Here is a 12,824-nt window from a genome sequence, read left to right on the forward strand (position 1 = left end):
AAGGCAGCTGCTGATGTGTCTGATAAAATAAAAAGCTCTCATTTGTAACCAAAGATGATTTGTCATTGAAATGAATTAGGTATATTATAAATAAAATAAATACATAAAAACTTTGTTCTTGGGGTCTTCTGCTGTTCAGACTCTGACTATGCAGTGGATCCTTGTTCTGTGTGAAGCCCCATTTCCTTCAGTGGAACTATTGACTTCTCTAAAGTTAAGTATTTCAAGAAGTCTCTGCAAGATCAGGGCCTTAGATTATGTTCCTGCCCTGAAGGGTTTACAGTCTATAAAACTACATACACATTGTGGCACTGTAAAGCAGTATCATTAGTACAAATGTGCATTTATAATGACATCTGAAATAAAGATTACACTTTAAATTACTCTACGGTTAGTGAAAATGTATTCTAAATAAAAATATTTGTGTACATGAAAAAAAGTGGCAGTTGGCTTCTCCCTCCTAGCTTTGGAAGTTTTTACAGATCCCTTGGTGTTAGTGACACAGTCTAAGTGTGCAGTGATCATCTGATGAGATCGATGGATCAGATGAGATCCAACAATGGCCTTGATTGAAGTTCATGAAGAAATTATGCTACAGTAATTTAATATAAAGTTAAGTCTTTCTTGAAAGTAAAAATACAATGTGGCATTTGTTTTTTAAATAGTGTTGACAGTTGTAAACAGTTTTCTGATGGTCACTGAATTTGTAATGAATTTATAATTTAAGTTCATTTGTTTTATGCGTGCTCTTTTTTCCAGAAACCAGAGTCTGCACTGGAGGTTTTCAGAGAAGCAGGAGTACCACCAAAGCAGAAAACTACAATATTTAAGGTGTCAGATAATGCTATAATTAAGCCAGGTAATCTTTTTGAGCTGGAATACATTACACGTATGATTTACTCTTGGTTTAGATTTACGTAAACAGAGGACATTAAGGTGTGATTGATTTTTTTTTTTTTTTTTAGGTATGAAAGTGAATTTAAAACATTTTTTCCCCTATCACTGGGGCCAAATCAAATTTTTGAAAAGGAGGAAAATAGAAAATGGCCTTTACTTTCTGTGGGTGGAGAAAGGAATTGTCGTCGTCTTCCGCCATTTCTCCTTTTTGTAGCAAATCAGTTCCATCTCTTGGAAAAGTTGTTTAATGCAAACTGGCTAAAATGCAAATCAGTATTAGAAATGAATGTGAATACACTTCCCAAAGGACTTTGGCACTCTTATAAGGACTCCATAAGTGATATTTTGCAGGAGGTTGGAAAAGTTGTTGTTTAAGAGGTTTCAGTCTTCTCTGTGCTTCCCTGGTTGAGACGAATTAGGTACCTCTTGAAATCCCATTGTTTCAGACTATTTGAGGCAGAAAGGATTAAGCAAAATGGAGCATTGATTTCCATTGAGAATTTTGTCTTTTAACCAGAAGATTTGGACATTTAACCTTCATAAAAATTGTTTTTAAAATTTTTCAGGATATATTTAGTATGTGAATTTGGGTTGTTTATATTACATGCTTTTGCCAACATAATTTTGCTCCGGGGATTTTATTAATTTATTAATAATTAGTTTTATTAAAACAGGGTCCTAATGGTCTATTTAAAATATTATGACTTCTTTTGTAGCCAGTGGAGAGAGTCTGCAAACAGATCTTAGACTTTATTGCAGCTACTCATTAATGCTATCCAGTAAGGCATATGGAGAAAGTGTGGTCTGATAATTGAAGCAAAGGCTGAAAGTTCGGTGCATTTAAAGTCCTAAATATGTACTACAAACATTACTGCAGCATCTTCCATCTTTCCTCTCTCATCTCAATTGTTTGCCCTTGGCTGTCTGTCTGTCTCTCTTTCTTTGGGCTCGTACAGTTATATACACTTCATTATTTATTTATACTAGATGTCAATATTTTTCTGCTTGGTGATTTAGTAAAGGGTCACCTCATCACTGTCTGTATTCACTGACAAATCTGACATTGACAGAGTGGAGCGATTTAAATTACTTGATTTTGTTTTTAAATTCATTTAAATCAAGTTGAGGCTTTGTAAAACTAAACTGAGAATTGCAAATTTAGATTAAAATTTATAATGAACTAAATTGTCAAAGCTTTTTTTAAATGCCAGTATTAGGGTATGTTTTTGAATTTTACAGGACTGCTATAAGCAAAAAAACAAAATATTGAAAACTAATGCCCCGATACTGCAAGCACTTAAGCAGATAAGTAGTTTTACTTGTATGAATAGTCCCATTTGCTTCAATAGGACTACTCATGAATTTAATTTTGAGCACATGCATTGTGTTTGCAGAACCAGGGGCTAAAATTGTACTTTCGTTAAAAACTTTTTTCTTAGTGTCTCATAATCTTGGTCACATCAAAATAAATTGCTTCATTGTTAACACTGAAAAATTATTTAGTTGTATAATGCATTAACAGAGTTATTTAGAACTTTTTTTATACACACAGCCCAAAATTTTCAAAAATAGGAGCAAAAAATCAGGCTCAAAAGCGATCTGAAAATGTAACCACTACAAACATGGCACAGGGTATTTGCAAGTCCATTTTATGTTTGAGCTTATTTTATTCTCTCAATAAAGATGTTAAGGACCCTTGATTTGCCTTTTTCATCATAGATGAGCATCTTAAACGTGAAATTTTTTAGTTGTACAAATCTCTAGGTAAAATCTGAAATTATATTAATAATTGGGAGACTGAAGAAACAAGTACAAAACAACCAATTTAGGAATTTAAGACTATAAAATGGGATGAAAATAAAGAAGTAATTATACATACATTCTGTTTAAAAAAATCAATTTTTTAAAGAATCAGGATTTAAATGAATATTTTCTCTTAAAAATGATTTTTAACAACTGTGGATGCTGGCAGTTTCAGCACTTAATTGAATGATATATTTTCCCTCCTTTTTAAGGTACGCCTCTGTATGCAGCTCACTTTCGTCCAGGGCAGTTTGTGGATGTCACTGCCAAAACGTAGGTTCCTAACTTTTTTTAATATATTGTATTTACCTTTCAGATATTTTGTCATTTATTTTTCTTTTCTCTTTTCACCTAACATTAATTGTTGGCAAAGGTAGATTTGAAAAAAACACACAAATTGTAGAGTAATCAGGGGTTGTGTGGGGGATGCATTCATTAATATGGTACAGTGTAATGAGTGTGTCTCACTGTTAGTGTTAAAGATGGTTGGCATTCCTGTGTAAGGTTCTTTCCTGAGTTTGGGTCAAGGATAGTTGTGGGTATGAGTTAGGCTGAATTTGCAGTGTTTCACAATGCTTGCCAAATTCCCATGTAGGTTTTCTAATTCTTAAGGTCAACAGCAGTATTAAGTGAGGGCAGAGGATCTTGTTGTATGACTAAAGGCTGCTGTTATCTTCTGAGGAGTAACTTGATAAGGAAAAAGATGTGAATGAAAGTTTCAGTGGGAAAAACACTTTAGGTAGGAAATTGTTTCAAGTTGGAAAAGGCAGAAGAGGAGTCTTACAAAAACATTGCAAGAGAGAGGAGGGACAAAAAAGAATGGATATGCATGATATAAATACGAATGTAAATCTTATATATGGGCTTGTCTACACTACCGCTTGGGGTCAATCTAAGATACGCAACTTCAGCTATGTGAATAGCGTAGCTGAAGTTGACGTACTTAGATCTATTTACCACGGTGTCTTCACTGCAGTAAGTTGACAGCTGACGTTCTCCCATTGACTGCACTTGCTCTTCTTATTCTGGTGGAGTACCGGAGTCGATGGGAGAGAGCTCAGCGGTCGATTTATCACGTCTATACTAGACGCAATAAATTGACGCCCACTGGATCGATTGCTGCCCGCCGATTTGGCAGGTAGTGTAGACAAGCTGTACAAGGTGGTACCATTTCTTGTGTCATGGTTCAGTTGCAGACGTTCTTAATACTCTCCTCCATAGCAATTATAGGTTAGTAAAATTTGGCATGAATTGGTCCATAGAACCAGAGTCCCAAATCCAGGATTTCCAAAAAACATGCAAAGGAACCACTCCTTGTTCAGAAAAAACAGGTAAACTAAGCTAAATTTGGTGGGTTTATTTCACCTATTTTTTTGAGATATGTTTCAAATAATTACAATCTGTCTGATTTTCCCCTCCTCACCCCACACCCCAAGTTTCTCACAAACTTCTTGCCAGACTTCCCTATATTTAAAAAAAAACCAAAAAGTCCAGTGTCAAATTTTTGGCAGCGAAGCATTCGCGAGAAACTTCAAGGAGTTGGTGAAGTTAAAAAAAAAAAAAAAAAGTGGTGAAAATTGGGCTTTTAATGGCCATTTTCTAGTTATTGAAATATAAACAGGTGAATTGCATTGTTAATCACAATTGATATTTACTGATTTCACCATTCTATTTTTATTAAATAAATGTAGATGTCGTTTCTTCATACCTAAACATGAAGGAGGGCTATTTTAGTTGGAAAAAATGACTATTTTTTAAAACTTATTTTTGTTGATTTAGCACTTTTCTTCCATATCACCATGCTGCTAAAGTGTGTGCCAAAGCATACTGTTTATCATAGGTGCTCTGATATTACCATATTATATGAGGGGAAGGTGGAGCGCTATTTAGGAAGATATATTATTTGTACTACATTATTTCCTAGGAACCTCAGTTATGGAGTGGGAGCCTTTTGTGGTAGACACAAAACAGTTATGTAACAAAGACAACAGTTTCTGCCTGAGAGTGCTCTCAATTGATGTGACAGATGGGATATAACGCACACACTGGCTGAAGGGTGGGCTAGAAGGATGTTTAGTGGAAAAACTGCAATCATCGCTTGGCACTTTCCTAGCCAATGTCAGACCAGAATAATTTGTCAGCATCAGGGCAGAGAGGTAGTTTTTGTAGAGGATAAGGTGGAGGTTTACAGTAATTGATGGGAAGTTTTCTGCATGCATGTGAAACAGATGGGAGAAAATACAGAGGTACTGGAGAAAAGCCCATAACCGGGCAATCAAGGCTGCCATCATTAGCAGAGTGAAGATAGTGTTCAGTAGCTTAATATATCTGATATAGAGGATGTGGATAAAGAGTCAAGGTCCTTTAATGCAAATACAAAAACTTGTGATTGATTTGGTGGAGGAGGGGAGAGCCAGTGGAGGGATGCAAAGAGAGGGGGTTAATGTGGTCAGAATGGCAGGTCAGGAAGATGACCTCAGCAGCAGCATTTTGAATAGACGTGCGGTGCGCGGGAGCAACAGGGTTGCCAGACATCTACAGTATGTGGTCTGTTATATTTTTTTCCACATTCCAGCCTTTCTTCTCTGCTAACAAGCATCGCTATACCTTTCCTTGTAGGGTGGGAGGAATGCTTTCTGCTCACACCACTGTGAATACCAGTTTATGGCTCAAATGATAGAGGGTGCATCCTGCCACCAAAAATCAGTTTTATCCTTTCCGAGACATGCGTAATATCCACTGATCTAGACAATAGGAATCACAAATCTTCTTATTTCAATAAAGTATATTTGTGTCATGATGTACTGTGAAGCAGGCCCAGTCTCTACTCCTGTTTCCCCTTTTGTGAACTGAAAATCCCTAACTGCTTCCATAGGAGTGTTGAGAGATTTAATTGGCTAATATTCAGTGCTTTGAAAATACAAAGCATTATGGGATGTCTACATAGGGAAATGGACTGGGATAGCTGTAGTGGAATAAGCAATAGCTATATTACAATAACTCTTTGTGCAGTTACTCTGAAATAAGTAACTTCATTTGGGAATAATGCCCTCATGGGGAATTTTTCTTGCATAGCTATACCAGAATATCTTATTCCATTATAGCTATGCCAGTCAATTTCCCTGTATAAACAAGCCTTTATTTTTGTTTGTTAGAAAACCCCCTCAGAAAAGTGTAATGTGCTGGGATGGACCGGTTGTATGTGGGGGTAGATACCAGTTTTGTAAACTAAGGTCTTTGATATGTGGTTTTTTGTTGTTGTTTTTTTAAGTTCAATACCTATAACATCTAGAAACTATATCAATACAATATATGAAGGAAAATCTCTTAGAATGTCCAATCTTTCAGACCGGAGTAGGTGAGGTATCAATCAGAATGAATTGTTTGGTAGAAATAGGGAAGTAAATCCTTGCTTCTATTATGTTTGTGGGACGTGGCAGCATACTAAAATCACCTTTCTATCTGTCTTGGAAGACTAGTCCTATTAACAAAGCAGCTTGTTTGCAAAGCAAAGCACTGTATCATTAGTACATTAGGTGATTGTTTTTAGAACACTTCAAAAAAAGCCCCTGAGTGCTTTGCTTTTTTAATAAATTAAAAATAATTTCTCAGAAGCTAAAGGGCCATCCTAAATTCTAGATAGCAAGGCTTCCAGGGCAGGAACTATGTCTGTACATTTCCAGGTATAACAAAGGTGCTATCTAATAATTAATGTGTTTTATGAAATAGATGTCAGCAGTATTTTTTTTTTAAATCAAGATGTAGGAAAAGTTTCCTTGTGGAGGTGAGAGCGGGTTAAAGCTCATATATAATTTACCAATATATCTTGCTAGATGCTATTTAGAATTACTGGGAAACTAAATATAGAACTGGTTTCCTGGCCTCTTTCAGTCTGTATGACAGATCCACCCCATCTTTTGAGTTACGAGTTGTAATCTAGAATATCTTTTCCCTCTAGTTATTTGCCTGATAATTTTTAAAAGGTATCTAAATTAGTTATTCCTAATGCTGCTTTTGGTAGTCTGTTCCATATAACCTATATATGCAGCTCTTAATATAGAAATTACTCTTAAATTCTTAACTCTTATTATTAACTTTAGGTTTTCTTATGATGTTTTGCTCTCAGTATGAGAGGTTTCAGAGTAACAGCCGTGTTAGTCTGTATTCGCAAAAAGAAAAGGAGTACCTGTGGCACCTTAGAGACTAACCAATTTATTTGAGCATAAGCTTTCGTGAGCTACAGCTCACTTCTTCGGATGCATACTGTGGAAAAGTATGGTAGGTCTCTAAGGTGCCACAAGTACTCCTGCTCTCAGTATGATTCTGTAATCTTTCCAGTGCTCCTCTGTATCTGATGTGTTATAAATTTCTTTCTGTACCTCTTTTTGCCTCTCCTTTTTTGTGTGTGTTTTGTGCTCATCTACATTGGCTTCTTTTCTGTAACTCTATATTTAGATTGCCTCATGACCCCTTGGCAAACATTAAATTGTCTTTGAATATATGGTTTCCCCTTTGTGCCCTTTACTTCTACTTGCTTCCATTCAGTTTCATCCAACATTGCCTCCAAAACACTTATGTTCCCATCTTTTTGGTTTCATTCTAAGCTTTTTTTAATGGATGCAGCTGCCTGAACAGCTATTCATAAGTGCAATGCTCAGTGAGCAATAGCATAAAAATATCGCAGAAACCTTTGAGCTGTTGAGGGCAAGGAAATTCTTTGAAAAATGCCCACAATGTTTTAGGCTGCCGCTAGCTGTTTAGACAGAATGCATTGATACAAATACACTTGAGCGATGTAGTGGTGGGTAGGCAAAGGGTTTGTCATGGGAAGAACTATTAACTTTAACTAATTGAAAACTTTAGTTTGCTTTAACTAGGTCAGATGTCTGTCAGAACCCAGTTACATCAAACCTGGTTCTACAGGATTTATAACTGTGAAATGGCTACGCCAACTTCCAATTTTGTGTGGTTTAGCTTTAACAATACAACACCATCTGTTAGTGAGCAGCGATCACTCTCTGTCATGTTGACCAACATTTTCTCATTGTTTATTTGTACTTCCTCATTGGTCTGTATCCGTCTGTTATCTCTTGTCTTATACTTACTGTAAACCCTTTGGGGCAGAGACTGTCTCTTTGTTCTGTGTTTGTACAACACCTAGCATAATGAGGTCCTGGGCTCCTAGCACCACACTAATACAAATAATGATAGTGATCATTGAAAGAGTTTTGGAGATGCTGGTTACTAATGAGTTGTAATGCTTCCTGGCCCATGCTTTCAGTATGAGATAGTCCATGTTGGGGTTGTGATTGGAAATGCTGTCTGGGAATACAGGAAGTTCTACTTTATAGTAATTTACAACTGTTTTATATAGTTGTCATTAAAAATATGCCTGCAACAATCACAGGGTTTGGAACGGCAGTGATTCTCTCCTGAATGTGGAAGACCTATTGATTAAACTCTCTCTCCCATTCTCTGTCTCCCACATAATGCTGCTATACACCACTATAAAAAATATTACTCTTTCAGCATGTAGGCCATAGTGTGTCACTGCTGCGGTTCACTGATGTGACAGATTTTTCAAGAACTCAAGTATCGGTGTAAGGGGATGGAATGGCATACTTCCCTTCTCCGTAACAAACAATGAATGGGGTTGCTGTGTCAACTCTGCTTTTTGAGGAACCAACCTTGGCTGTTGAACTCTGTAGTTTGCTATTATTCCTGTGACTGGGACTTCTGTTCCAGTCTGTTCTCATGCTCAGCTCCCACCTGCCACACACACTCTGTATATATTCCATCCACCTTGTTCCTTATCATGACTTCTTTTCTACACTGTATTTTTCACTCTTCTTGCATAACTTAAGAAAACCCATAGGTTTTAGATCCTTAGTCCTTCTCAGAGGTTGTTCCTACATTACCAAAGTTCAGAGGCACACAAGGTAGTTAAATAAATTTTGAGTATTTTGATAGTTTGTGAGTTGAAAGTGAGGAAAAATGACAGTGGCAGTTGTCCTTGGATATTTTTGCAGCATTTGACTCTCATCCAGCTAATGCCATTAATTCACTAGCTTTGCCAATAAATGGTTCGTGTAAACTTGTTTTAAAAATTAATTTTATGATCAGTGAGAGCTTCATGCACAAAACTTTTTAGAGCTCTAGAGTCTTAAATCCAATATTAAAGAAAAATTCCCTAAGTAAAGTGCAGTTCTGGCAGATACAAGTGTATTTGGTAGCTGGTGGAGAGCTATTAGCATTCTTATAGTAATGCATTCTTCTAGATTACAGCAAAATACACCATAATTGATGTACCAAAATTCAGGGTCTCTGAATCAGATGTGTAACTATAGTGCTGCTACTATGTGTAATGTTATGGATTTCTTTTAGAGAAATGGGTTCCTTTCACCTAGATGTTTAAAGAACATTGTGGAATATAATTCTTTAAATGTAATGTCACAAACAGAATGAGTTATATGCAGTATTACACTGAATCTTACACACACTCATCCCTGACAAAGTTAAACTCAAAAATAAGCCCTTGTGGGAAAATGCTAAAAATTCAGTATGTTAAAATTCCTAGTTCAGTGCACTCTGAGGTCTAACAGTTCTCAAAAAGCCTTATTTTTCCTTTCCTAAAAAGCTTTGTTTTAGAGTTAAGCTGAAAAGCACTTATTGCAAGGGTGCAATCTTACTTTCCATCTTAGTCAAGAAGAAAAATAATAAAAAAAACAATCAAAAAGCTTTGCAGTTGGCTCTGCACTATTTCACAGAGATCTGATCCATGAAGTAATATATAGTCTGAACTCATTTGTAACTTTCAAAACTGCTGGAAATGCTCTTAAAAGTTTGCTAGTTACTTCAGTGAATAGACAATTGTTTTCCTTCAAAAACCTAATTCCAAATTCATCAGGTATGAGATGAGGTGGTTACATGTTTTAAAAATATTAGTTTTACAGAGGTTCGTTTTTATAGAAAAACAAATTTGCCATCATTCATTTTTTTTCTCAACTTTGACAGCAGAAAGAGTTGTTGCTTTTTTGAGGAAATGGCTAAAAAAGTGAATCTTACATTTCATTAGCTTCTTGCATTTCATTTTAGATAGGTTTAAATGACCAAGACATGTAAAATTTAGGCATACATTGCTTCAGAAGGCAAGAAAAACAGAATAATTCGTGATTGTGGTGTTTTTGTTTTGGTTTTTTTGCTTTCTAATGTTTTTCAAAGAATGCTTTTTTGATTTTTAAATATGATTTAACACTGGACATTTATATTGCTAAATGAAAGCAGAGGTAGGCCTAGTAAAGGCACATTATCATAGAAGGGCATTTTGGAGATTAAAATAGGAGTTGAAGTTGATAGGTGATCTTTCTGTAGTGACACTTTTTGTTACGTGTCTTGCTCATGATGTAAAGTCAAATGCTCAGGTGTTTTTATGTGTGTGTGTTTTCCCTTTTCGTTGTTTGTTGTTTAATGTGGTAAAATGCTCTGGTTTACAAAATCAGTGATTATTGTCAACTGGTAGTCGCTTGCATTTTGGAAAGTGATCATATGTGTGTTTAATCCAGCATAAAGTTTATGGTATAGTTTAAAAATTCTTTTTTATAATAGACTTCAGTGGAACTGGGAACCAGAATTTAGTAGCACTTATGAACGTGCCTTGGAAAGAGAGAACACACACTTAGTTGAGGGCAAAATATAACTTCAGTTTTGAGCATCACATTTCAGTTTTGAACCTCTTTTTACATGCAAGAAAAGTGTAAAGATTTTATTAATGATAACTTTTTTATGTCAGCTGTAACCTGCAGAATATTTCTGACCTGACGCATGGTATTGTATAATCCCAACATGCTTTGAAGCAGACGGTCCAGGAAAGGTGCTCTCTTATTGCCATTTGGACACATGCTGTGCTCTATTATACTTTGCTGCTACTTCCATTTAATGAGTATTTGGAAAGGTATGACCATTGACATATCAGGGATTTTGGCACTTACCAAAAAACAAAACAAAAACCAGCCTTCTTGGTTGTTTTTTTTAAATACTTGGTAGCAAAATAAGAGTCTAGACTCACTGGTATACTTTAACGCCATGTTTCAGTTTTCTTAAGTTAAGTGTTATTCAAGCCGAAAAATACATTGTGCGTTTCTAAAATATTTGACTAAGCAATTGAGATTTTGTTCCTTTACAACATTAAAATAATTTTTATCCCCAAAATGCCACAGTAAGCATTATTTCAGATCTGTTATGTATGACATATTTGCCACAAGCTAAGTGGTAGTTTTAAATAGGATTCTTTATTTTAAGTAAGTCATCTCATTATATGCTGACATTTTGCTTACATTAAAACTGAAAAATGAGGTATTACACAGTATTATATGGTTGACTTGAACAGCTGTTTTCCCTCAGGTAACACCAGGAAGACTGTCTATATACACTCTATTTTAAATTCTGCTTATCATTATTTTCATTTCATTTAACCTGCACGTTAGTTCTTGCTTTGAACTCCAATAAATGCTTCTTGCTGTCCAGGACTATTTTATGGGATTTGGGTAAGCATGTTTTCAAATAGTAGCTTTTGGTGTGGAAAGGTTATGTTGTAGTCAATTCATTCCATAGAAAAGGAGTGAAGTGATGTATATTGGATTTTATAAAAGGAGTGTTCTCTAGCAACTTCATTTATACTAGTACTGTATGAAATGATAGCCAATACCATATTCTTCAGAATGGGAAGCACTTACTGGTTATAGTTTGTGCTAGCGATGGGAAATACCTTAGGAGATGCTTTATATCCTAGATATTTTGTCTTTAACATATCAGAATCTTCGTAAAATACTATTTGGCTATTTTTCACACTTATCATGCACATTGTGTAAAGAGTTGTCACTTTGGATGGGCTATCACCAGCAGGAGAGTGAATTTGTGTGGGGGGGTGGAGGGTGAGAAAACCTGGATTTGTGCTGGAAATGGCCCACCTGATGATCACTTTAGATAAGCTATTACCAGCAGGACAGTGGGGTGGGAGGAGGTATTGTTTCATATTCTCTGTGTATATATAAAGTCTGCTGCAGTTTCCACGGTATGCATCCGATGAAGTGAGCTGTAGCTCACAAAAGCTCATGCTCAAATAAATTGGTTAGTCTCTAAGGTGCCACAAGTACTCCTTTTCTTTTTGCGAATACAGACTAACACGGCTGTTACTCTGAAACCTACTTTCTAATATGTATTTTCTAAATATATCATGTCAGATATGATAAATTTAACTTGATTCGGTCAAAGTGGGGTGGATATACTAATTTTGCATAACTTAGTTGTGTATGGTTTCAGAGTAGCAGCCGTGTTAGTCTGTATTCGCAAAAAGAAAAGGAGTACTTGTGGCACCTTAGAGACTAACAAATACATTTGAGCATAAGCTTTTGTGAGCTACTGAATGCATCCGATGAAGTGAGCTATAGCTCACGAAAGCTTATGCTCAAATAAATTTGTTAGTCTCTAAGGTGCCACAAGTACTCCTTTTCTAATTTGTGTATGAAAGTGCAAATTAAAGGCCCAATCTGGCAAACCCTTCCTTAAAATTAATGGGATTATATCCATGAGTACAAGCTTACAGGATCATACTTTTCTTATGCCTGATTTGAGTTTGTATTAAACTATAATTGTATTCAGTTTAAAATTGTGCACAGTGTTTGGAGAGGTTAGGTCTTGTTCAGTAGATACAGAAACGGGAAGTCAGGATATGAGACCTTGCAGGAGTTCTTTGAGTCAACCATAAATCAAGTGGTAACTCCAATTAATAATGAAGCAAAACGTCTAAAAAAGGGGAGGTTTGGCCATTATTTTGTCATGTATGCCTTAAGAACAGGATGAGAATGTCAACTGATCACATTCTAGAAGAAAGGTTTATACTGAAGTGTGGTACAGCTCTAACTCTGAAATATTTCAATCATCTGATTCATCTTGCCCACTCAAAGTTCAATTTCAAAATGTGTGTTGAAGAGTGGCACATGAAATGGAGCACCTTTCGAGGAAGTGGTGACCCAGCTAATAGATTCACATTGCTTTGGGGATTTATTCCTTTTCATTAACTGTTATAAAATGTTTATTTAGGTTTAACCTCAATAGTATATATTGTT

General features: G+C 35.8%; 1 protein-coding gene across 4 annotated transcripts in view; it reads left to right on the forward strand.

Moving 5' to 3' along the window:
* MRPL3 (mitochondrial ribosomal protein L3) overlaps nt 1-12,824 on the forward strand; it is a 62,247-nt gene that overhangs the window by 12,411 nt on the left and 37,012 nt on the right. For all 4 annotated transcript variants that reach the window (XR_012157484.1, XR_012157485.1, XM_073333246.1 and 1 more), the window contains exons 5-6: nt 760-859; nt 2,913-2,973. Coding sequence is in view for 2 of the 4 variants with exons in the window: in XM_073333246.1 (XP_073189347.1) it covers nt 760-859; nt 2,913-2,973 (161 nt within the window). In the remaining 2 variants the exon portion in view is untranslated. The remainder of the gene's footprint in view (nt 1-759; nt 860-2,912; nt 2,974-12,824) is intronic.

This window comes from Lepidochelys kempii, chromosome 2 (genome assembly GCF_965140265.1).
Source record: "Lepidochelys kempii isolate rLepKem1 chromosome 2, rLepKem1.hap2, whole genome shotgun sequence".
In the NCBI taxonomy this organism is placed as follows: Eukaryota; Metazoa; Chordata; order Testudines; family Cheloniidae; genus Lepidochelys; species Lepidochelys kempii.